Raw genomic sequence first — 25,796 nt, 5'->3', positions numbered from 1 at the left:
TGGATCAGGAGGCTAATGGCCTGCCACTGTCACTGCTTGCCACAGTCTGACAGCTCTGCTAGACCTCATCACACTGACCAAAACAGGAGCACACAGGGCAAAGAGGAGGCAAAATGGGGTCCATTTGTGCATTTCAGATCTTGGTATGCATTTGTGTCACACAACACTGATTTCTTTTATACTGGAAACACACGTGCACAGAGACCATAGACGCAAACATGAACACAGAGGGACTGTGTGCTTACAGTCAGTACAAGCATGTGGAAGCATGTAAGCCACAGAATATTAAAACAAGGAAGACTCTGCTGGTTTCACAAATGGCAGCGCAAAAGGAGAATTGTGTGTGTGTGGCGTGTGTGTGTGCTAAGAGGTCCTGTGATGCTGAACAATGGTTCCTCTTCATCTGATCATGTGCTGTGATTGCGTGCACGTGTAATTTTGTATGCAGCCGTTTAAAGTGTGTGTACGTGTGTGTCCCTTGCGGTGCATCTTGGTCACATGAAAATAGTACTAATGAGAGGCTACTGTTTACAGCTGGCACCAGCAGTCAAAACTCTGCTGCACAAGCACAAGCACACTGAAAGAGATAAGAAAGTCAGGCAGAGAGAAGGTTCAACCTGTCATTAAGTAAGAGAACTCCCAAGTCATTTAAGGTCTGATTCTGTCAACTGCAAAGAGTTTATAGCATATTTTACATACATACATTTTGCATACATATACATATTTTACATACATATTTTATATTTTCTGTCTAGCGACTACTGCCAGAAACAGCAACTAGCTGCATGGGATGGCAACCATAAAATAGCTGAACTTGCATATATCTAGAGTCAAACCAATAATCAAAAAGCTTAAAACTACTGAAACTTTAAAGAAAGAAGACCTCTATTTATCTAATGCAATATTATCATAAACTCACTGTTGGAAGACTGCAATAAATAGTGTCGAGCCTTAATAATAACCAGGAGTTAGATGTTATTTTGGGAGGCCTTCCAGTAAAAAGTCTTCCTTTGTTCTACCATCACAAACATAAACATGTGAACCTAATTTTGAAAGTGATACCCAATAAATTTAACATCATCCCCTGTGTGGGTGTGTTTCCCTAGTCAAGGACTTGGAAACTTTGTGAGAGTGCATTTCATTATGGACTCTTTGTAATACCCGGACATTTTAAATGGAAAGAATTAGATGATTTCTGCCAGAAAAATGAAAACAGATGTTCATTGTGCCTTTCAGCAGAGTTAGTTTCTTCTAGAATGTTTTGAAGTGACCTGAAAACAGTTAATGAAGCAAAAAGTCAAATGTGTGTTTTTGTATTTTTTACAAAAGTAATCAACAGGAATTATTTTGATTCCATTCTATAAGTTGATTTTTTTTCTTTTGATATGGAATTTCCATGTGTTTTATAGAGTGGGGTAGTTGTTAACACTGGTACATAAAAGTTTAAAGTGTGTTGCTTTGGAGGGGGAAAATATACATTTAGATTTTATGTATGATGAAATACTGAGTGAGATGAGAAAGGACACCACAGCTGCATTCTCATATCAATATACAAGGTCATTTTCTTTTACTATGCTGTAAATACTGTAAGGCTGTTTCTTACTCATATTTTCAGATTAAAGCTATTTACCTTTTCACCACAAACCAAAGCCTTTAGTCCACAGTCATTGCAAACACATTTAAGTGTGATAGGAAAACAAACACCTGCAAACTAACATAGTCACATGCGTGGCATCATACAGACAAATGGAGAGTAGAGTGCCCATTGCATGGGCCAGTAATCACAGCCTCATTAGGACACTTTTGGCTGAAGGCATTTGTTTTATAAACCTTAATCCGTTCTCCCAGCGTGAAGTTTCCAGGTGATGCATTAGAGCAAGGAAGTGCTAGATTTTTGTTGTTTGTGTACAAGTAGATGTGGAGCAATGATTTCCTCACTGGAAGCAAGCCAGCTGACTGTGTTTGGCAGCGCCTGCTGAGCCTTTGTGTGTAAACTTTCTGCAGCCAGAGGACCAAACACACTGTGTAATTGTTGTTCATGTCAGACGAAAGCTATTACAACGTGTTCTCAATGCTCCCAGATGACAAAGATCTCAGTGCATTCATGATTTTGGAAAACAGGGCATTTTGTAATTTTCTTCTGCGTTTGCTCCTGTGTTGCCTAATTAGAGATTTAGATTAAAGCAGCCAGTGTGAGTCAAGACAGTCCATCTCATCCTGGATCCGTTTGATGGAGGAGGTGCGCTGATTTAATTACTGGTCTTCATACATTCATGTTTTGCTCAAATTGTTCCTTGGTCACATGCTGGGGGGGGGGTTAGTTGCCGCTTGTGGTCTTGGCTGGTTGTTTGAGGATAACACAGCTTTTGAAAACGCTGACCGTACAAAGACAAAACATAACAAGAAACCCTTTATGTCATCCAGGCAGTTTTGTCAACGTCGCCTGATGCAGTAAAAAGCTAAGAATCAAAGATGGTATTTTGTTCCTCTTTATCAAAGTGTTTTTATGAATTCCAGCCTGAAAATGCCTTTATTCAAATTCTGTCACAGTGCAACCATGGATTTCAGTGTGTTTTATTGGGATGTTGTGTAGTGAAATAAGATAAAGTAGTGTATATACTTGCGAAAAAAAAGGATCAAAAAGATCTTTATTTTTCAAAAATAAAAGTTTAAAACATTTTGATTTGCCCAGTACTTTGACACCCCAAATAAAATCTCATAAAACCGAATGCTGTCAGAAGTCACATAATTTGTAACAGAGTCCAACTGTACAAATAAAACTGCACTGAGAATGACTGAGGTTAATTAGAGAACATCAAAGTCCAAACAGACTCAACAAGACAAAGGAGCACAGCAGAGCAGCCAGAGATTAAATTGAGAAGATATTAAAACAGGTTTAAATTACAAACAAATATCTCCAAATTTGAATATGTGAGAGTATTGTTCAGTCTGTCATCTGAAAATGGGAAGAGTGTCACATAAATGTAAACCTATCTAGACACAGCAGTCCACTTTAACTGTAAAGTTGGGTGAGGAGAGTATTTGTCTGAGAAACAACCAAGAGGGACATGGTGGGAAAATCTGTCAATGCTACAATTATCGGTTTGCACGCCACAAGTGTGTTCTGAATTATTGAGTGGCAAGACGATACTTTTAAAAAAGCCATGAGAAGTCTTTGTTCAAAGAATGGTGGGGGTGGAGATGTGCGTATTTCTTCTGCACGGACAAGGAAGTTGGTCATGGTCAATTAAAGGATGCAATACTGAAACATAAACCTGTTAGATGCTTTAAAATATTTGAGACCGAGGTAAAGTTGGTCGTACCATTCACTGAAAGACTGATGGCTGTAACTACAGTGACATGTACTGACATAGAGGGAGGGGGCAGTAAGCAAATGCATGCCACACTTTTATTGGCTTATTGAAAAAGAAAAGCAACGACACTGCAACGCTGCAGCTTGTGGTTGGGACACAATGTAAAAATGTTCAAGCACTTTGAATCATTTTCTTATCAATCTTTTCATTCTTGCTTCTTCTGGAATCATTTTGTCTGTTAAAATCAGAATAATTTGTGCATTCGGCTCACTGACCAAGGACTGTTCGCTGCTTGTTTTTCCTAGCTAATGAAAACCAGACATGACTCCTGGTGCCAGAAGGAAGACAGGGTAGTGGAAACAGTAGATGATCTTGAGGCAATGTGAGCGATGCGTTACTGCAAACGCTGAGGGACTGCTTGGCTGATGTTTGGATCAGAACTTTGAAATTAATGCCACATGCTGTGAAGTGTGATCGCATGCAGAGTGGGAATCCATCACACTTCCACGACATGAGGGTCATAAAGTTATTTTCCTGTTAAGAAATGTTGTGATCTGTTCCTTGGTGTGAACGTGCACCGTATGGTGAATAAAGAAACAGAAAACAAGTGGATCGAAAGAAAAGGGTATATTAAAACCATGTGTTTGGGGCAGTGCCTGCAAGTGATGGCAGGGTGTTTTTGCAAGCCTGTGACAGGGAATTAAGGTGAGATGAGACACACAAGGGGTAAGGAAGAACTGCTTGGCTTTGGTTATGGGGATGTGGAAATAAAGTTTTACATCCCTAGCTGTTTTATAGTGCCATTTACAAGACAGCAGGTGCAAGGCTATTAAAATCTCCCTTTACTTGTAAAATCACTTTAAAATGAATTGCACAGCCAGTCTGTGTGACGACTAATAAGAAGTTGAAGCAGGCCAGTAGCAAGCAAGGAAGAGAAGCTGGGCCAAATGAGTAGGGTTAGAGGAGGATTAGATATTACATGTAGAGCTCCTAGAGTTGAATCATTCTCAAGCTGAGCTGCAGTTCTGCTGAAAGTTTCACTCTTTGCTATCTAAGCTGCTCAGAAATACACATGCGCATCTGCACACACAAATCAGCGAAGCTCGGAGAGTGAGGCACTCCCTCTCACGCAAAGAGTTGCGATTGTGTCAGTGCATCAGGCGTCCTGCCAAAGGAAGGGGGAGTGAAAAAGTCTGCATGGAGGGAAGGAAGGGGGGGCGGAGGGGTCCACAGGTGCTGAGTCTTAAGCCGGGTAGGACGAGTGGGGAGATGAGGAATCAGGGTTAGGCAAGTGGACACATTAGGACACAGTAGAGGAGATGTTATTATGGGCCAGCCCACATTTTTATGACTCCACAAAAGCCGGTGGCCTCAAGCAGGACAAGGAAGCAACCGCACGCTAAGGCTGGTGACCCAAAAAAAACGGCTGAAGAGGAGTAGTGACATCAAAGTGTTTCAACAAAAAGTAGCTGGAGCTGGAGCGTTTGCTACAGTCATGACTTGTCAACTGCATCATAAAAACAAATACATGATGTTTTTAAACATCTGATTGTCTGAAAAGTGTAAAACTGTTCCAGAATTTTTTTTTTTACTATCAAGCATGAACACATGCACATACATAGAACTGGATTGTTTCTAAAAAGAAAAAAAAACAGAGAGAGAAGAGGAGAAAGAGGAGGGGGGGAGAGGAGGGGAAACATGCTGGTAGATTGTATTTGCTCAGCAGAATTTAATATGAGCGAGCCAGTGGTGCTTTTCTTCTGGGGCCAATTCCCTGGAGACACATCCATCTCTGAGAGATGGTTGGGAGGACAAAGGAGGACTGCCCCCAAGACTCAACCCAGACGTGCTTAAATACACATGCACACACATGGAGCATGATGGTGCGTACGGATATCAACAGTTGTGAGCGTGTACGCCGCTGTGCACATATTCACACAAGTGCGGTGTTCAGACAGAGTCCGCCTTGTCTCACAACAACTATAGAGCTGGAACAGAGGGAGAAGGAGGAGGAGGGAGCTGAACTGAAAAGGACTCTGAGAGGTATACCGAAGTAAAAGGATAGAATGAAGGAGAACTCATTTAATGGAAAGTGACATGCTGGATGCAGGGTCTTGAAAGCAGAGGGAGATTGCTTTGAGAGAAGCAGAAAGGCAGGGAAGAAAAGAGATGTTGTAGTAAGCAGTAATGTCTCATGACAGCCTTGCCAGTCTAAGGAAACAGCATAAGGACATGTTTATATACAGTGTTATGGCAACCTTTCCAGACTGCCTTGGCTAAATCTTAACCTTGTTGAGCCAGTCACTCACCATCTCTAGCAAACCTATTCATACTCTTGAATTTTTTTGTGATTTTGTCACTTCACAACTGAAAATTTGAATGTATTTAATTGGAATTAACTTTTATAGATAGACTCAAAATGGTGCATATTTGTGGTCCTATGTGTATTTTAAGTTCCCTTTGCGCTTTTATCCCTAAATAAAATCTAGTGCAACCAAAACTCACTTGAATAGAGTCAACCTGTTTTTGTTTTAATCTCAGAGTAAAACTGAAACTGGCCTACATGCAACTGTATTTAGTGGAAGAGTAGTCACCTCGCAATTTGAAAGTTGTAGATTTGGTTCCAGGTTTCTCCCCTGTAACATGTTGCCATACCCCTTGCAAAGGAGCTTAACTGTAAGTTTCTCACCAATCTGTAAATTAGTGAAAAACGCTGTAGGGTGAAGTGCTCTGAGTGGTCAAAAAAAAGAGAAAAGAACCTAGAATATAGATTCAGTCCATCAACTCTTTGCCGTGTCATACCCTGAACTCATCATCAACACAGTGAAACATGGTGAAGCTAACGTTATTCCGTGGGGATTCAGCTGGGGCTATGAAGCTTTTTCAGAGGGGACAGGATGTTCACAGATAATCTCAGACTAATCTGACTCAGCTTGTGCCATTTTGCAAAGAAGAATTAGCAATAATTTCAGTCTACAGATGTGCAAAACTGGTGTAAAGCAACATACTTGCAGCTGTAACCACTTTAACTTCTATTCATCATCTATTTTGAGTTGATCTACGACATAAACTGCAAAACAACACATGGAAGTTGTTTTGTAATATAAAGAAGGGGGGAACAATTTTACTTTTGCAAGGCTCATGTCTCACAGTGAGTTAATAATCGTATAAATTCTTTGACATTATGAAAAAAAGAAAACTGAAAATAAAAAATGTCACACTTAGGTGTTTTTCTTCAAACTTACCTCAACAAATTAAAGCCAACTGCGTCCTATTACATAAACGCCGTTTAAGGAATTGGGTAATTGTGTTTTGCTTAGTTGGTATAACAAGTCGCGTAATCACACTTGTGCGAACTCCGTGGAGATTTCAGGCCCTGGAACAGCCTCTAGCCCTTCTTAATTCATTTCCTGTTCCTGACAGAGGCAATGAAGGATAATAAGCTCTACGCTACACTTACCGGTCTTGATGATGTAGTCATGCAGCTTCTCTAATAAGAAGAGAGAAGAAGAAGGAGAAAGAGGGAAAGAGAGCTGTCTCATTAAATTCCCTTCCTTTGTATGATTGATGTGACAAATACATAGAGCTCCTCCAAAGACAGGAGCATGATGAAAACATGCCATCAAGACCACAACCTGTGGTTCGACTTTGGGGAGATTGCTCATCTTCTTGTCTGGATTGATGGCTGTAGTGCAACACAAACCCTGAATGGTGTAGTGTGGTACAGAAGGGTAGTTAGATATAAAAGCTGCTGTCCCTCCTGAGGGTTATTGGCAAGACAGGCAGCTCTGGAAGCAAAACTGAAAGGATCATGTTCCAGGTCGATGGGGCTCCACGGCTCTGTCACAGGACTGTGATTGTTTATGAAGAGAAATGAGAAGAACAGTGCACTGTCAGTCACTTAGTCCTCGTGTCCCATTAAATCAATTTCTTATTTTTAGTTTCTTCCAGACATTCACAGCATCTGTACAATAGCTTGCAAAAACCTTCACAGCCTCACTTTTGGTAACATTACTACTATGTATTTTATTGAGATTTTGACCATTACAATGTAGCATGAAATTGAGAAGTGGAAGAAAAACAATACATGGTGTTCAATTTTTATTTTAATTAAAATCTGACAAGCATGTTGAGCAGTTGTTGTCTGCCCTCTTCGATAGGTTACCTGTAAATAAAATCCAGTTTAACTCCCTTTGGCATCAGTCAATATATTCCACATATGTGTAATTCAGCTGTTTCAAGAAGGCCTTAGATATTTGTTAGAAAACATCTGTGAACAAACTGCATCATGAACACCAATCAAAATAGCAGCCAGGTAGCAACTAAAGGAACGGAGCAGTTTGAAGCAGGTTTTTGTTGTGAAACACTTTCCAGAGCTTTAAAGATCCCACAGAACATTGCACATCTGCAGAACCTGGAAAATTGCTGAAAGAAAACCTACAGAAGTTCCGTTTGCAGTTTGACACAAGCAATATAGCACACAGAGCAAACATGTGGAAGAAGATGCGCTGGTCAGGTGCAGACTTTCAAAACACTGTGTGGAGGAAACCTTAAAAACCATGACCATGGTGAAATATGGCGATTGCAAAATCATGCAGTTACAATGCTTATTTTCAGCATGGATGAGGAAGCTGGGAAGTCCAATTGATAATCCCTAAAAGTCTTGAAAACTGATCTTTGCAGACATCATCCAAACTGAATGAGCTGAAGCTATTTTACAAAGGAAAAGGGTAATAAATTTTAGTATCTTGATACAAATTACGAAGGCTTCCTGTTGTAACTGCAATGAAGGGATTGATAGAGATACTAATTTCTAGTTACAAATGCACATCACATTTTTTGGGCATTGTATTTGTAAAATCATTTCAAAAACAATAAATCCTTTTCCTTCATCTCTGAGATTATTGCTTACTTCCCATTGGTCAATCACATTAAATCTCAATGAAATACAATAAAGTTTCTGGTTGCAACACAACAAATAGGAACAAGTTCAATGAGTAAGGGCATATTTTGACTACACAGTGTTTACACAATTACTATTAGGCAAGGAGTGAGAGTTATTCATGTTTAAACTTTGCAGCTTGAACAAAAATAAATGCAGTCACCACTTTATCTCCACTTCCTCCTTTGCCCCACATAGATTCCAAAAAACTGAACAGATCCTTGGTTTTTTTCCAAACTGTGCAAATGCCTGGGTCAGATTCACTCTAGATACCCATGACCAGCCTTAATACACATTTCTCTGATAGCCTACTACTTGGACCAAGCAGGTGGGGGAACAAAATGGAGGATAAACTCACCAAATACACACACGTGCACGTATGCAGAGTTAATATGAGGTTGCGGGGGTCATCAAGTGCACAGAGCGAATGGATACTGCACTTGCCTGGCCTCTTCCCAGCTGGTTTTGGGCCACAATGCAGGTGTCACACGTCCCCCCTTACATATCATTCTCCAGCTACAGTGAGCTTCCATAACAGGTGCAGTAGGTTAGATTGCAAGCCCCTGCATGCAAGGAAACAGACTATTGTGGCCCTTCCATGCGTCATCTCCCACTTTATTCATATATGTTTTTTTAACTTTACGTCTTTCCACATCTTCTCTACCCTGCAGCCCCAGGGAGCAATCGAGAGGTCCAACCTGAGCGTGTAACCTGACCACATCTCTTCGGTGTTGTGCAAGGTTGTTACAAAAGGGAGGGTAAAGAGTGGAGAATATGTTGGACAGCTTGGCAGTGTGTTTTTGTGCAACTGAGTGTGTATGTGTAAGTAAGTGGTGTATTTTGGAAGCAGTAAATAAGACCACAAAATGATAGATTTCTGACTTCCTGGAACAAGTACGGTTAGGTCTGTTTGTTGACATTTAAATGGTAATTGATCAATTTTAGTGTCCATTTGCAAAAACATTACAAAAATACACAAATGTGAAAAAGGGCTTTCTCCCTGCACTGCTGTATGCGTGCACATGTGCAAGAAGTTTCTAAAAAATTGAGCTTATGCCAGTGAGTGACATCCAATGATTATGCATTATTCGTGCACACACACACAAAAATCTTTGCAGCCTGCTTTATTTCATTATGAGAAATCCAGATGTTCTTTTTGGCTGCTGGTGAACGTTTTCAGCTGTGCATGACACTGTTGTTGGCCTCTCTACACTGAGTGCAGACAGGGAAACAACGCCTCAAGGCAAGACTTTCTGTTCTTTCTCCCTGCCATCGCTTGATCCACCTCCTTCTTTGTCTCTTTCAGTCAGCTCTTGTCCACTTACTCACACTTTTGCACCCTCTTCCATGTCTCACCTCTCATATCTCCATCCCTATCTCCTCCTCTTTTCTCCGTGTCTTTGTCCCTCTTATCACAGCGGTCTGCTTTTGGAGATGAGGCTCTCACTAGTCACAGGTAGTCAGAGGGCATGGAGGAGCTGGCTCCAGAAAGTCTACCCTATACCTACTTTGACATCGGTTCTCCCTCATTTGCACACGCATCCACACGCACACACTTGCACATTCATACTAATTTGCAGCCAGCATGGTGCAGCAGTCAAGTCAAATGTCAGATAACAAATTACTCTAGGGAGTCCTCAGAGTTCAAAGAGAGCAATGTGTTGCTCATATCTGTCAAGCCTCACACTCCTTGAACTTAGTCACTGTTTTGAATGAATAACACTCATCACTGCTTCATTGTTGACATTTGCTCTTAGTGAATGATATGAGAAAGTCTTAGATCAGTGATTCTTTAAAAATTTGCTGTGACACACGTCGAGTATTCTGGCCTGGATAAGTTCGAAGAAAATCTCAGATTGCAATTTCATTGCTATTTTTGTTTCAATCCTGAAAATACATCTCTGATGATTTTTGCACAATCTTTGCCTTTCATAGGTGCTTACATCCTTTTTCATATTTTGTTATTTTACAGCCACAAACTTCAACATGTTTTGCTATGGGTTCAAGTGAATGATGAACCCATAGTTGTGAAAGCAGTTTTTTTTAATTATTTTTCTTTTATTCCCTTCACAATTATTGCAGAACCATTGTTTGCTGCAGTTTTATAGCTGTAAGTATTTTAGGGTTTAGCACATTTCGAGGCTGAAATAGTGTCCTGTCTTCTTTGTAAAATATGTCAAGCTCAGTCAGATTGGATGCTGATAATCTATGAACATACATTTTCAAATCTTGATCATAATTTTGCTGAGTCCACTGGATGGTCTACACTTTTTATGCCTGTTTCACCAATTTATCAATTTTATCTTACTTCCACAAAAGCTAGATTAATGGGCTTAGTAGCTCATGATCCTCCTTTTAAAAGATTCTCCCACCTGGGCTGGGAATCTCAAAGGTTCAAGAGCTGTGAATACTTTTGGAAGGAACTCTTCTGGTGGTCTAATTCTTTTTTTGTTTTGTTTTTGGAGGAATGAAGGGGGGTTGATAATTTGTTCTGTCTTAATTGCTATATTAGTAACTGATTTATCTTTGTGATTTGCTTCTCATTCATTCACGGTGTTATTCATTTTGAGCTGTAGAGGTGCCTGCTTCTGGACTGCTAGGTAATTTTGCCCTCTACTGATGAAAATGAGCAATTGCACAAATAATTTAATCTTAAAAGATGTTTCCCCTTCTAAAGTAAAGTCATTTCTTTCTAGGCCGTGAAAACCTATAGAACTTAAGTTATATTATGAAGGTAATGGTTTTGTCTCACTGGATGAGTGTGTTGCTATAGCACAAATCCAAAAAAAATTAGAGATGTACTTAACTGCACTTCTTCACATTAACAGACTCATTAACCTCACTGAACTGTCAAAGCTTCTGTTCGAGGCTGTTTGGAGGTGGGAGACAGCTGTCTAGACACATAGCAGACCTCTTCCTACTATTGTTTGTTGGTGGTCAGTGGTGGCAGAAAAACAGGAAGAGTGTGCAAATGCGCCAGTAAAAGCCTTGGGCCAGGAAGAGTAAAAGCTTCCTGTCTTTAGATGTTTCTTTCCATGAGAGCTCACATCCAGACAGGCAAGTTTATGGAATCAGATGCTGATGTGCCTGATAAAATCTTGAATGAAGCAGAAAACTGCACTACCAGCCTTCCGCCTCTCAGTGGAGGCACTGCATCAAAAAACTAGACTGTTACGTCCATGACGTCTGCAAATCAGCTTTTTGTTGTCTAATTGAGATATAAATAATCAGTCACAATTAATTAGATCTCTAAAGCTGAAAACAAACATTTATGCTATATTTTGATTGTTGTAGTGTTCATCATGAATCAGCTAAATTAGTGAGCAGTAAGTTTTGTACAGTGGTGATGTTTTTGCACTTGTTTGATATTGGAATGCCTTATGAAATATTTAAAAGCTGTGAAATCATTATTTTGTGTCAACATGTGAACTAATGAGTCTGTTCATTGAGCTATTTCTTTAAATTGTAAAACTAGAAATCAAATAAAGGTTTTTAAAAAATGAAAGGCTTCAAACACACCAACCAAAAAAAATTAAGCTAATCTGTAGCTGTTCAAAATCTTAATATAAAGATAAAATAGTTGGGAGAACAGGCTGCCTTGCTCTAATCTGCCATTAAAAATCTGCCTTTTCAATAATCTTCACACTGAGTAAATAATGACTTTATAACTTGAAAAAATACCAGGCATGAAACTCTCTGTTGATGCTTCAGTATCAGAAAATATTTCAGGTATTTTGACTCATTAAGTGATGGCAGAAAATTACTTACCATTTCAATTACCACAACTGACCCTAATGTAAGTCTAACAAAAGGCCATATATGGTTTGCAAAAGGCTTTCAAAATATAAAAACCTCAAAAGTCTGCAGTGCATTTTGTTGTAATTACAGATACAAGTCTTCTGGAGTATACATGTGGAAAGTCTAAAATAATTTGATCTTTTTTAAAAAACTCTATCCACAGATTATTTGTTAGATTTACTTCTGGACTTTTAACACATGATTTTTAGCATTCCATTGTAGTTTGGGTTGCATATTTAGGAATTGTTGTTCTTCTGCAAGTAAGCTGCCTCCCCATTCAAAATTATTTTGAAATCCTCCAACAGGTTTTCTTCCAATATTGCACTGTCTTTAGGGGAAGGGAAGGCGAGCCCATCTAATTCTGCTGCCAGTGCCATGCATTACTTTGGGAATGGTGTGTTTAGGGTATTGCGTAAACTTCCATCTTATCTGAATAGAGCACCCATGTACTCTTTGAGATGTTCAGGTCTTGGGATATTGTTTAATAACTGCCTAACTGCTGTATTTCTAGGTTTTCATTATTCTGTTTGTTCACTGATGTTCACCAGCACAGATATGAGGCCTTCACAAAACTATTTATATACCAAGAATAAAGCACTGATTGACTTTGGAATGTCTAAGAGATAACAGAGTAAAGTGAGCAAAATAAAGTTTGTGAAAAAAAAACTTGTGGGAATATTTTGGGGGCTTGAATATTTTTGCAAAGCAATGTTTTTAGTAAGGATCATAAAACAACAGGTACCTTTCTTTAAACGTTGGAAAAGCAAATGTTATTTTTCTCTTTTTTATGGTCAAATTCTTCTTTTGTTTTATATGTCAAATAAACAAGGTCTATAAACAAATGTAAGCAATTCATACAGCAGACCCCTGCCTCTCTCCCCTTCATTCGACCTCCTTCAGCTATCCTTTGACCCATGTGACTTCAAGTATGCACATGCCACCCCGTGCTAATGATGTCAACCCTCTGCTTCACCTTCCTGGAGGTCACAGAACTAATACATTTCTCACATTCTTGCTCCTGCTGCCAGCCTCAAAGGATAGGAGTAAATCTGTGTCCCAGACATAATATTAGGCACTGATCATTTTCCCCCACTCGAGGTGGTTGTTTCACCTCGAAGCTCGAGTCAGTGGCACTGTAATTATGAGAATTTACAGCTGAAACATAGGCTGCAACATTCCTCAGCCAGCTGTAGGTCTGCCTGTAAACCTGGCGCCTTTACCTGAGGATCCTCCCATCACTGAGAATTGGCATAAACAGTTTGAACCATCAACACCATGAGAGGTCATAGGTGTATGTCTCAGTCTTCATAAGTTTTCTCTTCCAAGACATCTTAATGTTACACTTTACACTTAATTTCACTTTTAAGTGAATTTATGTGTAAAGGGACAATTTCCTCAACATTTAGTGGCAAAAATTCACCTCATGATTCTTAAATGTAGCCCTAGTTCCAACATGCAAAGGTAATATGACAAAAAAGAAAAGAGCTCTTTTTTACAATTATAAAATACATCACTTTGACATTAAATCTGGACTTCAGGGAAAAATCGTCTTGCAAAAACAATCACAGCCCAGGCCCTCACCTAATTGCTCTAAGATTGACATTTAGTTGCTTAACATTAATGATCTTAAAATGAAAGATTACTGGACAGGTGTTGTGGGAATGAGGCACAAGGGTCCCTTCAAGCTCCAATCTACTAAGGAATTCAGCATCATCACAAAGGTTTTTCAGATTAAAACTCATGACAGTGCCACTTGAGGTTCGACTGGAGTTGAATAAGTACAGCCCACTTTTAGCTGTCAAATAGGCTGGTGGCAGTTTGCTCCAAGGTCAAAGGATCGCTCGATAAGAAGGTGCAACAATGAAAGTGAGAGTGAGGCCGGATTTGAGCTCAGTCTGAGAGCCAGAGGATGTGAGCCATGCGTGGAGGAAGGGACCGGAGGCTGAGTCACAGGGCTAAGTTTGCCAGTCGAACCCAGAAACCTTATGTTGTCATCACAGCTCTTTCAGGAAGTCTTGAGGTAATTTGTACATGTGTGCTGCAGAAACAAGAAACTCGGTAATATACTACTGGCCTGTTTGTGAAAAAGAATATGCCTACTCAAAGATTTCTGTTGTTTCAGATATATATATATATATATATATATATATATATATAATATATATTATTATATATATATATATATGAGGGTCTGGCCAGTAGTCAGCGGATCAACTCATTTGATGAGCGCTCCAAGCAGAGGATGCAAAAAGGGAGGGGCGGAGGAAGAGGCAGAGGACAAGAGCTGATCTGTGTTGCAAGGGCTGATTATGCGTGTTACATGGGCCGGTTTCCTGGTTGTTGTGTTTGTGTTGGAGCGAGTGGCTCCAGGCAGATGTTGCAAATGAAGGAGGTGCTGCTGTGTGCTGACTTAGTGGGGGAAAACAGTTCCTTAGGACAGTTGATTAGTGTTTGGTGGGAAGAATTTTTGACAACAAAATGCACACAAGATTTGGCTCATTCCTGAGCAACATCTAACAACTTTGATTCTGTAGCAAAATGATGATCCAGAACAGCAGGCTGTAGAGTCACCGGCTAAACTTTACATATCTCTTAAAATCTTTCCCAATTTTGTAATTTTGTAAGGAGAATCTTTGCCCAATTTTATTGGTATTTTTATTTGATTAACCAAAAAGAAGTGGCCCATAGCTCACACTTTTGAAATCGTAAATTATGAAATGTGTAGCATACATTACCCCTGTGAATTAAAACCATCTGTGAATATATGTTTTCTAACCTCACACACTTAATTGGCTTTAGGTCTGGACTTTGACTAGGCTATTCTAACCATGAAGAGGTTTTAATTTGTTGTTTTCAGACTTAAAGGTGAGTCTCAATATTTTTACTGCATGTAAAATAGTTTATTGATGTGTTCAGAAACTTGCAAGAGGGTTGCTGTTCAAATAGTCCTACTTATTTTCCCGTTAATTCAGACCAGCTTCCTCATCTGTCACTTCCAAAGAAAAGAATCTGTCATGGTGGTTATGTTGCAGCCTGCGTGATGTGCAGTGTTATTTATTTACCAAAAAAATAAAAAAAATAGCGTTTGCATGCAGGCCGAGAAGCTCAGCTTTGGACTCATCTGACTCATCTGAGCACCTTCTTCAGCGTTTGAAATTTTACCTATTTGTTTGTGCCATCCATCCATCCATCCATCCATTTTCTAACACCCTTGTCCCTAGTGGGGTCGGGAGGGGTGCTGGTGCCTATCTCCAGCTAACGTTCCAGGCGAGAGGCGGGGTAAACCCTGAACAGGTCGCCAGTCTGTCCAGGTATTTGTTTGTGGCTACCTGCAAACAGTTCTGTTTATGGCTCTTTTTTTATATAAAAATCTATATTTTCTTTCCACTTCATAGCTATGGAATACATTGTGCTGTTGACAAAGTCAAAGGATTTGAACTCTTCCAAGGCGTTGAAGGAATGACAACACCAAACTCCCCCTCCAGCTGTGCCCTCTGCTCACACACGAACAGACCGTTCATTTATCAGTGTAAGCATATAAACACTGCCTCAACAGTCAAATTTTACATGACCTTTTACATTCTCTCTGCCATCTATACACGACATTTGACGCCTAGAAAAGAAATCACTCATTCCCATTAACACAGTATGTGCTGGTATACTGTGATGCACTGATATGTTTGATTATAAACCTTTAATAAGCCAAAATGGAAAACAATAAAAGGTGGGACATCAACTTCAATGAGAACATTTATTTATTTTATTTATATACATTTGCATATAACATCATCAATGTATTGTGAATTATTGAGCTTATTTCTGTGTTTAGTAATGGAGAAAATCAGGAAAAACTGAAGCATAAATTACTTTAAGGGAGTTTCATTCAAGACTTTAAAAGTTACATCATTGCGCAACGCAGAGGAAAGTTGTTTGCCAGGGATGTATCAGCCTAATTCCTCCCTCTTTTCTTTCCCTGTGACTGGTCGGTGCTTGTGTCAGTCAGGGGGGAGGGGTGCACCGCTAATTTCCACATGCCTGTATGTCAATTTAAGACTCAGACTGCGTTTTTAGTGTGTGGCTGACAGTAGCAGCGAACTCCAGCGTGCCTGCCTAGATCCAGCAGCAACCCCCGGTGTTGGATTTTTGCTCGTTATCTGATCGGATGAGGCGCTTACTGGGACGCTCGTCTACCTGTGCACGCCGAATTTGATCTTTGTAGCCCTTTGGATATTTGTGTCACTCTAAAAAGGAAAACGCACTCTTCTCAATCCTATTTCGAGGTACCTTCGCTTTTGAAGTGAAGCAAAACTTTCCAGGAGCCCTAACAACTTTGGTCTAGATTTTGGGGAGTTCTTGTGCACAGAATCGTTTCGATTTCACCGGAGGAAACATGTTCGGCAAAAGCTCCGTTATGTTGCTGAATCTTCTCGTTCTGGTGCGTGCGCTCCTGGCTCACGAGTGCACGCCATGTAACCTCCGGACATGTCCAGTCAAAGTCGCGCAAGGCTGCGAGGGTGGCCGGAGCGTGGCCAGGGATCCATGCGGGTGCTGCGAACACTGCGCGCGCCTGGAGTGGGAGCCCTGCGGCGGCCAGGACTGGACTCACGGTTACTGCGCCCTGGGACTGACCTGCGCCTCTATCAACAGCACCGGAGCGGCCACCATGCCTGAAATTGGAGTGTGTAAACGTGAGTGAAACTACTTTTAAGTGTAAGCCTAGAAATTGGAGACAAAATGTTTATGTTATTGCTTAACACCAGCTCCAAAGTTTCTCAGTGATCCAGTGATTGTAAGCGGGTTGAAATCATCACTCATCATGTGTCAGTCCAGCCCAGGCTGCAGTGACCATCTCTTGTTTACCCTTGTCTGGGGCAGTTTTTCATGTCTGAGGGGCTCTTGACTGCAGGAGAGGGGAGTCATATTCGGCCTCATTCAATCTGAGCTCAGAAACATGACAATACATCAACATAGACTTGGCACAAGGTCTTCCCTCTGCTGGCAGCAGGCACCATCCATTCTGTTCCAAAAACATTTGAGACAAGAGAAAAACACAGATATGACTGTGTGAGTGTCATAACTAACCCAGGGCCATGTAACACTTTTCATGATATGACAACCTTGAGTAAAACTAATGCAGTTAGATCATCATTTTTAGGCAAGTATTTCAAACAAAAAATTGCAACATGATATAATTATCCTAAAAAAACTATATATATATATATATATATATATATATATATATATATATATATATTTATATATATATATATATATATATATATATATATATATATATATATATAGCAAAATGTCTTTGCTATTTTGTTTTTTAAATGATTCACTTACTTTAGTAAGTTACAAGCACTTATTGGATAGAATGCTAAAATTGCTTTTGTAGTCAAAATGTAATACAGATATAACAAGGTGAAATTGGCTGGTCAGTTTGCCAGTTATGCCAGAGCAGATAGCCTGTTGGGCTGCAGTTAAACATCCCTTAGCTTGCTAATGGGGGATTTAAAACAGTGTTACTGAAATAAGAAAGCTAAATGGCACTTCTTTGATTTTGAAGCTACAACTGTTTGTGTTTCCAAATAGCTAAGACTGTCTTTCCTGTAAGCAGGGAAGAATGTAGTAGTCTTCTTTCAGTTAGCAAGAGGTGGGGAGGGGTAATTCTGTGTTACTGTGTTCTTAGCGCCTGGGTTACTCTGGCACCTTCTCTGGCATGTCATTTAAAGTACTTTAGACTATTTAACTAGCATAAGAGAAGTTGTTAGTAGTTTTGAAATCACAGCTGTTTTAAACCTTGGTGTACCTTGATACGGATACTTGATACTGAGTCATGACTGGCATTGTTAATCAGAAAAAAGTTTGTGGTGTTACTTTCCTGTCTGTACTCAGTCCTTTAAGTGTGCCACTAAATGTCTGAAAACATGACTTCAGATGTTTTTTCTTTACACTTGTTGAAATTCACAATGCTTCTCTGTTCTGTCTTCACCAAGCAGTAAGGCTGTTAATGAGGTGCTCATTTTACGCACAATTTGAGTTACTTTCTCAACCTCAAATCAGCTTGTAATGCTATGAATGAAGTCTGAAGCACTGGTCTTTCATTGAGGAACAAACAACTCATGGACGGACCCCCTCCAGCTACACCACCTGCAATCTGTCCGGCTGGTTTGTGGATGATTGAAGGGGACTGGCAGGTCTGTAGGAGAAAGTAAGCAGCTCTCAGTGGGTGTCAGGATCTCCTGACCCTGCTCCTTCATCATCCTTCTGTAGGGTGGTCCAAGTTAGGGCTTTTTCATGGTTCTTTGGTCCCCCCCAGGTGTTCCCAGGAGATGCAGGTGCTGATTATGCCTAATATGCAGGCGTCTGGCGGACATCGCCTTCTGCGTCTTAACAGCTTTGGAACAAACTGGAGACCTGACGGCTCCTCTGACTGAGTCATACTTCTTCGGCTGCTGCTGACCTCTTAAATCAGACAAATGTACTCGTGCAGCCTTGATATCCCAAAGGAGCCTAGGTGGGGGTAAATCAACACCTCCCAGTGTGTTTTCAGGGGCCGTACCAAGACTGCTGGAGGCTTATCCCAGATTTTGCTCACTGAAGCTTCGAAGGGCCTTATAGTGATTAGCCCTGCAATCAAGAGTGAGGGTAAATGTTTCCGCTTTTCTAAACCCCTGCTTTGCTGTTACAAGTTGGATTTACCGGGTGGCCAAAGTGTAGTTAGTGTGCAAGCTTAAAAATGACATGTCACACGTTTGACTTGAACTAGAGAGCCGTGGCCACTTGTTTTTGTTTTAAGCTTTAAGTTCTTGAACAGTTATAATTAAACTGCATTGAGAGCATTTTCTCCAGGTCTTCATGCTATGCCTAGTCATTAAGTCATGTCTGTAACAGAGAAGGAAGTGTTAAAAAAGAAGTGTAAATCAAGAGAAGGAAGTGTAAAAAATGATTTTACCCAAGAAAATAGTTATAGACCTTATATTTTTGTTTGTTTTTAGATTTTAAGTCAAAAATTACCGTACTGCAATTAGTAGCTGTCATTACTAAACAGCAGACTTTTTTTTAGGTTTTTGTTTGCCTTTATTCAACAAAACATTCTCTCTCTCCTGCTATTAACTTTTAACCTTCTATTAATATACAACATACACTACAATAGTGCTTGTGTCTCTTTTTTGAGAATTTACTCTGTCTTCTCAAACTCTGTCAGTTGTGGCAAATGGTCACTTGTACCAAGTCAGGTCCTGCTGCAGGTTTCTTACTGCTAAAGGGGAGTTTTTCCTCTCTACTGTCCTCTTTTGCTCTGCTGTGAGAAAGGTTTGACTGACAAACACAACCACCAGGTAATGTTTGCACATTTCCAGCTAACAATAGTCATCCCACAGTTGCTCAGCGACTCTCTTGCTATATTTAGCAGCATTTCAGACAAAAAAATAGTATCAGTCCAAATTGAAATCGGCAGATCAGGCATTTTAAAGATCAGTAATCAGGGATTGGCCAAAAAATTGCAATTGGTGCGCCTCTTTTAGAAACTAAGTATACAACATTCAAGCACCTGTTCCGAGAAGATGTTACCAAGCCTGTTCATCTTCTCATTCAGATAATGAATTATTCTGTTGGTACCCATAGCAGAAAATGTCCCTAGAAAATATTATGAGTGATTTGTTCCTCGCAAAACACGTTTTCTTAAGCTTAAGAGAGATGTCACTGAATCCCTGTTTCACAGGGACGTTATGTCCACTTCACTCCATCGCATGCTTTCTACTTCTCCCTTCCTCTGGTATTATCTAACGTTTCAAAGACTTCCTTTTAAGCTCGCTATCAGCCTTAGGCCCTGTAGAGGTCAGCTTTCCCAACCTGGTCCTGGATGCCAAGACAAGCAGTCTCAGTAGCTAAGAGAGGAATACCCCTGCAATGAAGCCTTATAGACTTTGGCAAGAGTCGTGCCAGACCGGAAAACAGATAGCCAGAAGGGACTTTAACAGATTCGGGTTGAGCTGAAGGGACCTAGGCTGAGGCAACTTGAAACAAATAGGGCTCAGTGGGGGGTCAAACTAAAATTAGTGAAGACAATATGTTCAGTGTCCAACCTTTCATTGATTGTTTTGACTTCTACCTCCTTTCATTCATGCCAGATTTAGCACCCCACACAGACAAGCACTATCACCATCTCAAATGAAAATACCCTTGTGGGTGCAGAAAAGCCTCAGAATGGAAAAAATGTGTGGATCATTTTAGGGTGAAGGGAAATTATTTCGACTGGGTTTATTGGGAAACCAACTTGTGCTCTGCCAGTTCACCGGCCATCTGGGAGAGCCATTAACAGAGTCGGCTGGCTCGGGTTAAAGGTAACATTACCTTCAACTCTGTCAGCTGGCCAGATTTCACTGTGGCACTTATGGCACAGGAGTCACCCACAAAGTTGGCTTCTGCTGCAGTCACATTCATGCTGATTCACTTCAGCTCTTCTCTTTTCATAACAGCAAGAGACAGTTATACTCTCAGGGAGACCTATCTGGTGTGGAATAATAAGATCCACATAAAGTGCCTTGTGAAGCTATTAAAACAGCTTGAACTTTTTCATACTGAAGCCTTTTTAATAGCACCTGCTCTTATAAAGCAGGTAAGTATTTTAATGGGTTTCAATGCAATAGAAAAAACACAATTGAAAAGAATGCATGGTTTTATACATTTTTGCAAACAAAAATGTAAAAACTGTGGCATAAATACTATGTACTTAGTCAACATTTACTCTGATAATACTAAATACAATCCAATGCAAAGTTCTAAAGGAGTGTTAGGTTCTAAAACAATATACCAAGTTTTGAACATTTATAGCCACCTAAACTCAAACTAGGCAAAGAGTTCATTAGTCAGGGAAGCAGTAAAGATGTCCATAATAACTCCGGAGGAGATGTAAAGATCCACGGTTAAGCTGGGAGAATTAGTCAGAACGACAACTTAGTCTTACAGTTAGCCATGCACTTTACAAATCTGCCCATTATGAAAGTGCTAAAGAGAAAAGTCATTGTTGAAATAAACCCATAAAGATGTTCACGGTCAGTCTTCTCTTTGTATAAAAGAAAACTAACAATACACAAAACACTGAAAATAGAATCCCATCGATAAAAAAAAAAATTGTGGTGGCAGCATCATGCTGTGGTGATGCTTTTGGTGTCAAAAAAACCCAAAGAACTTTAGATTTTTTTATTAGAACTGTGAAAACAATGCATCATTTTCCTTCCACTCTACAATTAGATTCTACATTGTTTTGGTCTGTCACTCATTGCAATAAAATACATTGAAGTTTGTAGTTGTAATATGGCAAAATGTAAAGCTAAAAATCTTTTCAAAGGCGCTTTGTGTTTATATGCATGGTGTGTTTGTTTCCAGCAGATTTAGGCTACTTTTTTGTATTTTAAGTTAGATAAGTAGATTATTTTTCAAATGCATTTCTCTTTGTGTTGTATTTTATTTGAAAGTAAGAAGTGCTTTAATGAATAACAGTCATGCATCACTGTGCTTAATTGAGGCATACAGTTTGCCTCATCATGTTTATTCTTGTGGAGCTGTTATGTGCAGCAGTAAAGGATGGTAATATTGGGGTATATCTATGCATGTTTATTCATGCATGAAAGGTGAGGGAACACTGAGAGTAGTGTGTACACTGAAGCCCTTTAATCCCAGGATCTTGCTGGATATTCAGCTTTAACGTGACATTCCATCCATGCGTAAAGTTTTGTCCAAATGGGGTGTGTAAGCCAACTTGGGGTGAGGCACAATGAGAGACGCGGCTGCAGGCTGTTGTTAGTGTGAGTGGCCACAGTTCAGAGGAGGTGTTGCTGCAGCCGCCAGAGACGCAGACCCTGGGAGGGCCCCATGCTGTGGAACAAAAGCAAACAAATGGGCTCAGTAGCTGTAGTAGTGTGGCACAAAGAGAAGGGAGGAGGGACTGAAGCCCAGAAATACAGTGGTCACTTCAGTCTTGTCTGTGCCAAAGTAGTGTCTTGCAACAAAGGGGTTGTAAACTGGACCAGTATTTCTAACTCTGTCCAGTGTTTCTTTAAAGCCATAAAATCTTTTTTAAATGGACAACTAGTCTAACACTTTGTTCTCTTTAATGTCTCCCACAGTTCTTCCTGAACACCCAGATGCAGGCCTTGAGGATGAGCGTTGTCCTCTAATAACGGGCTGTGACAAAGCGGGAGCTGAATGTGTGTGTGATGCTCGTTACTCCTGCTTGGGAACTTTTACCTATCCAGACCAAGAGACCTGTATGAAGGCCAGCAAGTCAGGTGCGCCCTAATCTTCCCTATCTCTCTTTCCGAGTTAAATAACAGAGGGATTGGATCAGACAGCAGTCTGTGAATTAGAGTGCAGAATGATCTCCAAAGATTTAAGCTAATCCATAACAGATGTTGCTCTACGATGACTAAAGCTACTTACATTTCCTAGTGATGACACAAGTTCCGGCTTTCTGTGGTGGTTCCCTGTTCACTTCTAAAATCTGTCGATGTCTGTGATTCATTGATGACTTTGATTTGTGTGTTTCAGAGGGTCGAAGGCACGAGCACAGGGAGAGACACAAAGAGAAATATGTGGGACCATCTAATCCGACGTGCATGTTCTCCGGGTGCAACCTGACCGCTGACGGGTGCATGTGTGAGTCTCAGAGTTGCCATCACCACTTCGCCTACATCAACCGCAGCCAGTGCCAGGAAGCAGCAGGTAATCCTCAAATGATCTGCTGCTGATAACCACATATTCACCCCACTCCACATTATTTTTTAATGTTCACCACTTCAAAGTTGCATTTACAGTTAAACATTCTTTCTCTAGAAATACAAGCATGGACTTTCAAATATGAACCTAAAACAATTACATTTCTCCACTAGTAAACAAAGTTGTTGTAACAGTGACAGGGAATTTCTCATGTCACAGCTCACTATACACTGACTTGCAATCAAATCTTTGCAGGTTATTTTTGCAAAATAGGTCAAGGTCAGTCACTTTACAAGTAGAACATCTGTGAACATTAAATTTTAAGTCTTGACTCAGAAAGCATTTCACTGTAGTACTTCTTATATGTTTAGGGTTATTGTTATGATTTTTGTCATGCAGGAAGTCATTAATGTCATTCCTTTTCCCATCAATTCTTGCCCAGCTGAAGAAAAGCATCACCAAGAGGCTTTATGCTGTGTTGTAATGTTCTAGCTTGGGTATACAGCTTCGTTAGTTATATGTGTTATTTTTCTTACAAAGGGCTTCGAATTTAGGTCAATTCAAGTTTATTCGAAAAGCACATTTCAGCAAAAAGGCAGTTCAAAGTGCTGTTAACAAGCTCAATTTTGTGATCATCTGACTAAATCACATTTCCAACATGTTTCCTTTGTCTCTTGTTCCCTATGTGTGGTTGGTCATACAATTTAGTTGTGCCCTCTATTTCCCATTTCTTGAAAGTGGAATGAGCAATGCTCCATGAGTTGATTAAACTGTGCTTTCAACTTCTCTATAACTTAATTGCTGGCCTGTCTGGTGTGTTCCGTACGTAGTTGCTGATGTTCTCCAACAAACTTCTGAGAGCCTTGTAGTACAGCTGTATTTATACTGTGATTAAACTACATACAGGTGTAATCTACGTGCTATTTATGTGATATCTAAAGCAAAGTGGCACTGGGCATCAAAGTAAAGTGGGCTGAATAAAAATACAGGTTTACACTGTTAAGATTGGTCTCCACTTCTCAATATAGTACTTTGCTTTGGCATATCACACAAAGTCCGGTCATTGTAAATGCATACAGGTTTTAACTGGTCAAAATATGGAAATCGTGTAAGGAGTGTGAATAGTGTGAATCATTTTGAAACTAGAAAACATAAAAGTTTTTTTGAAATTCAGTTTTGGAATTTTTTGGTGCAGTGCAGTCTCATTAAGTTGCAGCATACTTCCTAGCTTCTTCTGTGCCACTGGTGAAAAGGAAAATCACCTGAATGGATCAAAGAAAGTGTGTTTACCTTTGCTTTTAGCATCCTCTTTGATTGGCACTTGTACATCTAAAAGACTATTGGCAGCGCAAGGGTGTATTTAGTTTACTAGTTTAGACAGTGGCCTGTCTGTTGGATACGTAGCTGCTAAGTGTTGACTTCCTGCTGAGTGGCATTCACAGAACAGAACTGTCTCTTAACTTTAAAGAATAATAAATAAAACTAATCGCTGCTTGAAAATTGTGTTCAAATCTGTATAAAAATAATCAGGTCCCTATTAGAAAAATCTGAGATGAAAAGCAGCTCTTTTCTTGCAGCGAGCCATAAAGACATATTCACGTTTATTTAGTCTGCAGCTAATAGGTGGGTTATTACAGACATTCTCGGTTCTGTTTGTCTTGAGCCGTTTATGCAGTAAATCCCACAGGAAGCGTGTTCATCAAGCATCATTTTGTGCACACGCATCCAACAGAATAACCTCTGCCTTATCTTAGAGTCTGAGCCGAATGGATGACTGTCTGATCTCACACCAAAACAACATTTTTCAGCAGCTTATGAGTATTCATAGCAGCACACATCTACCCCTCTTTGTGGTCCATTATTAAGCAGAAAGTTAGGATGTGAGAATCTATTAGGTACTAAAGCTTTACATGCATTTGGGGCAACAGACAAATGTAAAGATGCATTGACTTTATTAACTTTTCGTGTGTGTGTGGGTGTGTGTGTGTAATGAGCCTACATAGATGGGCTTGAGAACGTGCCTGTCTGTGTGTGTTTGAGCGAGATAATTATCTTGTTTGTCTTGATGTCGCAGCAGAGATTTTCTTTTGTCTGCCGTCACTGGCAGGACTTTCCTCTGCTAACAGAATGGGATTCTGTGGTCGGGATATACACTCCCAGTTGGCTCCATGGTGACTCCCTAAACCAGACCCTAATATTATAAAATAATTCACATTAAGAGCAGTGTTTATATGCCCTGCTGACAAATATAGTCTTTAAACCTGATCTCAAGGCACAGATGCTGGACAGATAAAACATGTCTTTACAATAATGTGTTTATTTAAGAGAAAATAGAGGTACACTATTATCACTTTTAGTTTTGTTTTATGGACAGCTCTTAACTATACAAATATCTGTATTGAAATTACATCTTACAGTATGAAATGTTCTCACAATTTGTAACATGGATAACATAGATAATTTCAAAAGATAATCTTGGTCGGAACAAATTAACTGTAGAAACTTCAAACTGTTTTTGTAACCGGGATGTAATTAGGTAACGTTTGGTATTTAAACATGGGCATCAATAAGGATTTGCTCAGTTTGTTTTAACCAGCTTTAATTAGCTTTTAAAGAAAATTCCAAATCTCTCAAGAACTGATTGTTTATGTTGACATTAGTCAGATTTGGCTTCAGCAAATCATTAACTTTTTGTTATTTTCCCACTTTGTGACTGAAAGCTTAAATTTCTTTTGTTCTGATTTTATTAACATAACAAACCAAACTATTCCATACTTGACAGATGTTACATTTAGTAACAAAATCTAATTAAAGAAGTTTGATCATTTCAATGACATCTTTAAAGCATAAACTATCTGAGTACATGTACGACAGCGTGAGATAATGCAATGCTGTTCTTTTGCTTTTATGCTAACATTGGGAAACTTGCAAATCTTAGACCTAAAAACTTTATCCAGTTTTTAGTAAACCACAGCTGTGGCTTAGTAAAATAAATGCTTCCCTAAAGGGAAATTGAGGAA

General features: G+C 39.8%; 1 protein-coding gene across 3 annotated transcripts in view; it reads left to right on the top strand.

The window, feature by feature from the left end:
* The first annotated feature begins 16,056 nt into the window (after positions 1 to 16,056).
* The window catches only part of LOC102234535 (cysteine-rich motor neuron 1 protein), a 42,165-nt gene continuing 32,425 nt past the window's right edge, over positions 16,057 to 25,796 (top strand). For 2 of the 3 annotated variants that reach the window (XM_023352951.1, XM_014471453.2), the window contains exons 1-3: positions 16,057 to 16,742; positions 22,188 to 22,349; positions 22,609 to 22,782. In XM_023352951.1, coding sequence (XP_023208719.1) covers positions 16,445 to 16,742; positions 22,188 to 22,349; positions 22,609 to 22,782 — 634 coding nt within the window. In that variant the 5' untranslated portion in view covers positions 16,057 to 16,444. Of the gene's footprint in view, positions 16,743 to 18,165; positions 18,269 to 18,376; positions 18,706 to 22,187; positions 22,350 to 22,608; positions 22,783 to 25,796 lie in introns of those variants that run through there. The other variant, XM_023352952.1, reaches the window with a different exon arrangement.

This window comes from Xiphophorus maculatus, chromosome 19, assembly GCF_002775205.1.
Source record: "Xiphophorus maculatus strain JP 163 A chromosome 19, X_maculatus-5.0-male, whole genome shotgun sequence".
NCBI classification, from domain to species: domain Eukaryota; kingdom Metazoa; phylum Chordata; class Actinopteri; order Cyprinodontiformes; family Poeciliidae; genus Xiphophorus; species Xiphophorus maculatus.
Note: the sequence above shows the minus strand (reverse complement) of the source record. Positions and strands in the feature narration are given on the sequence as shown.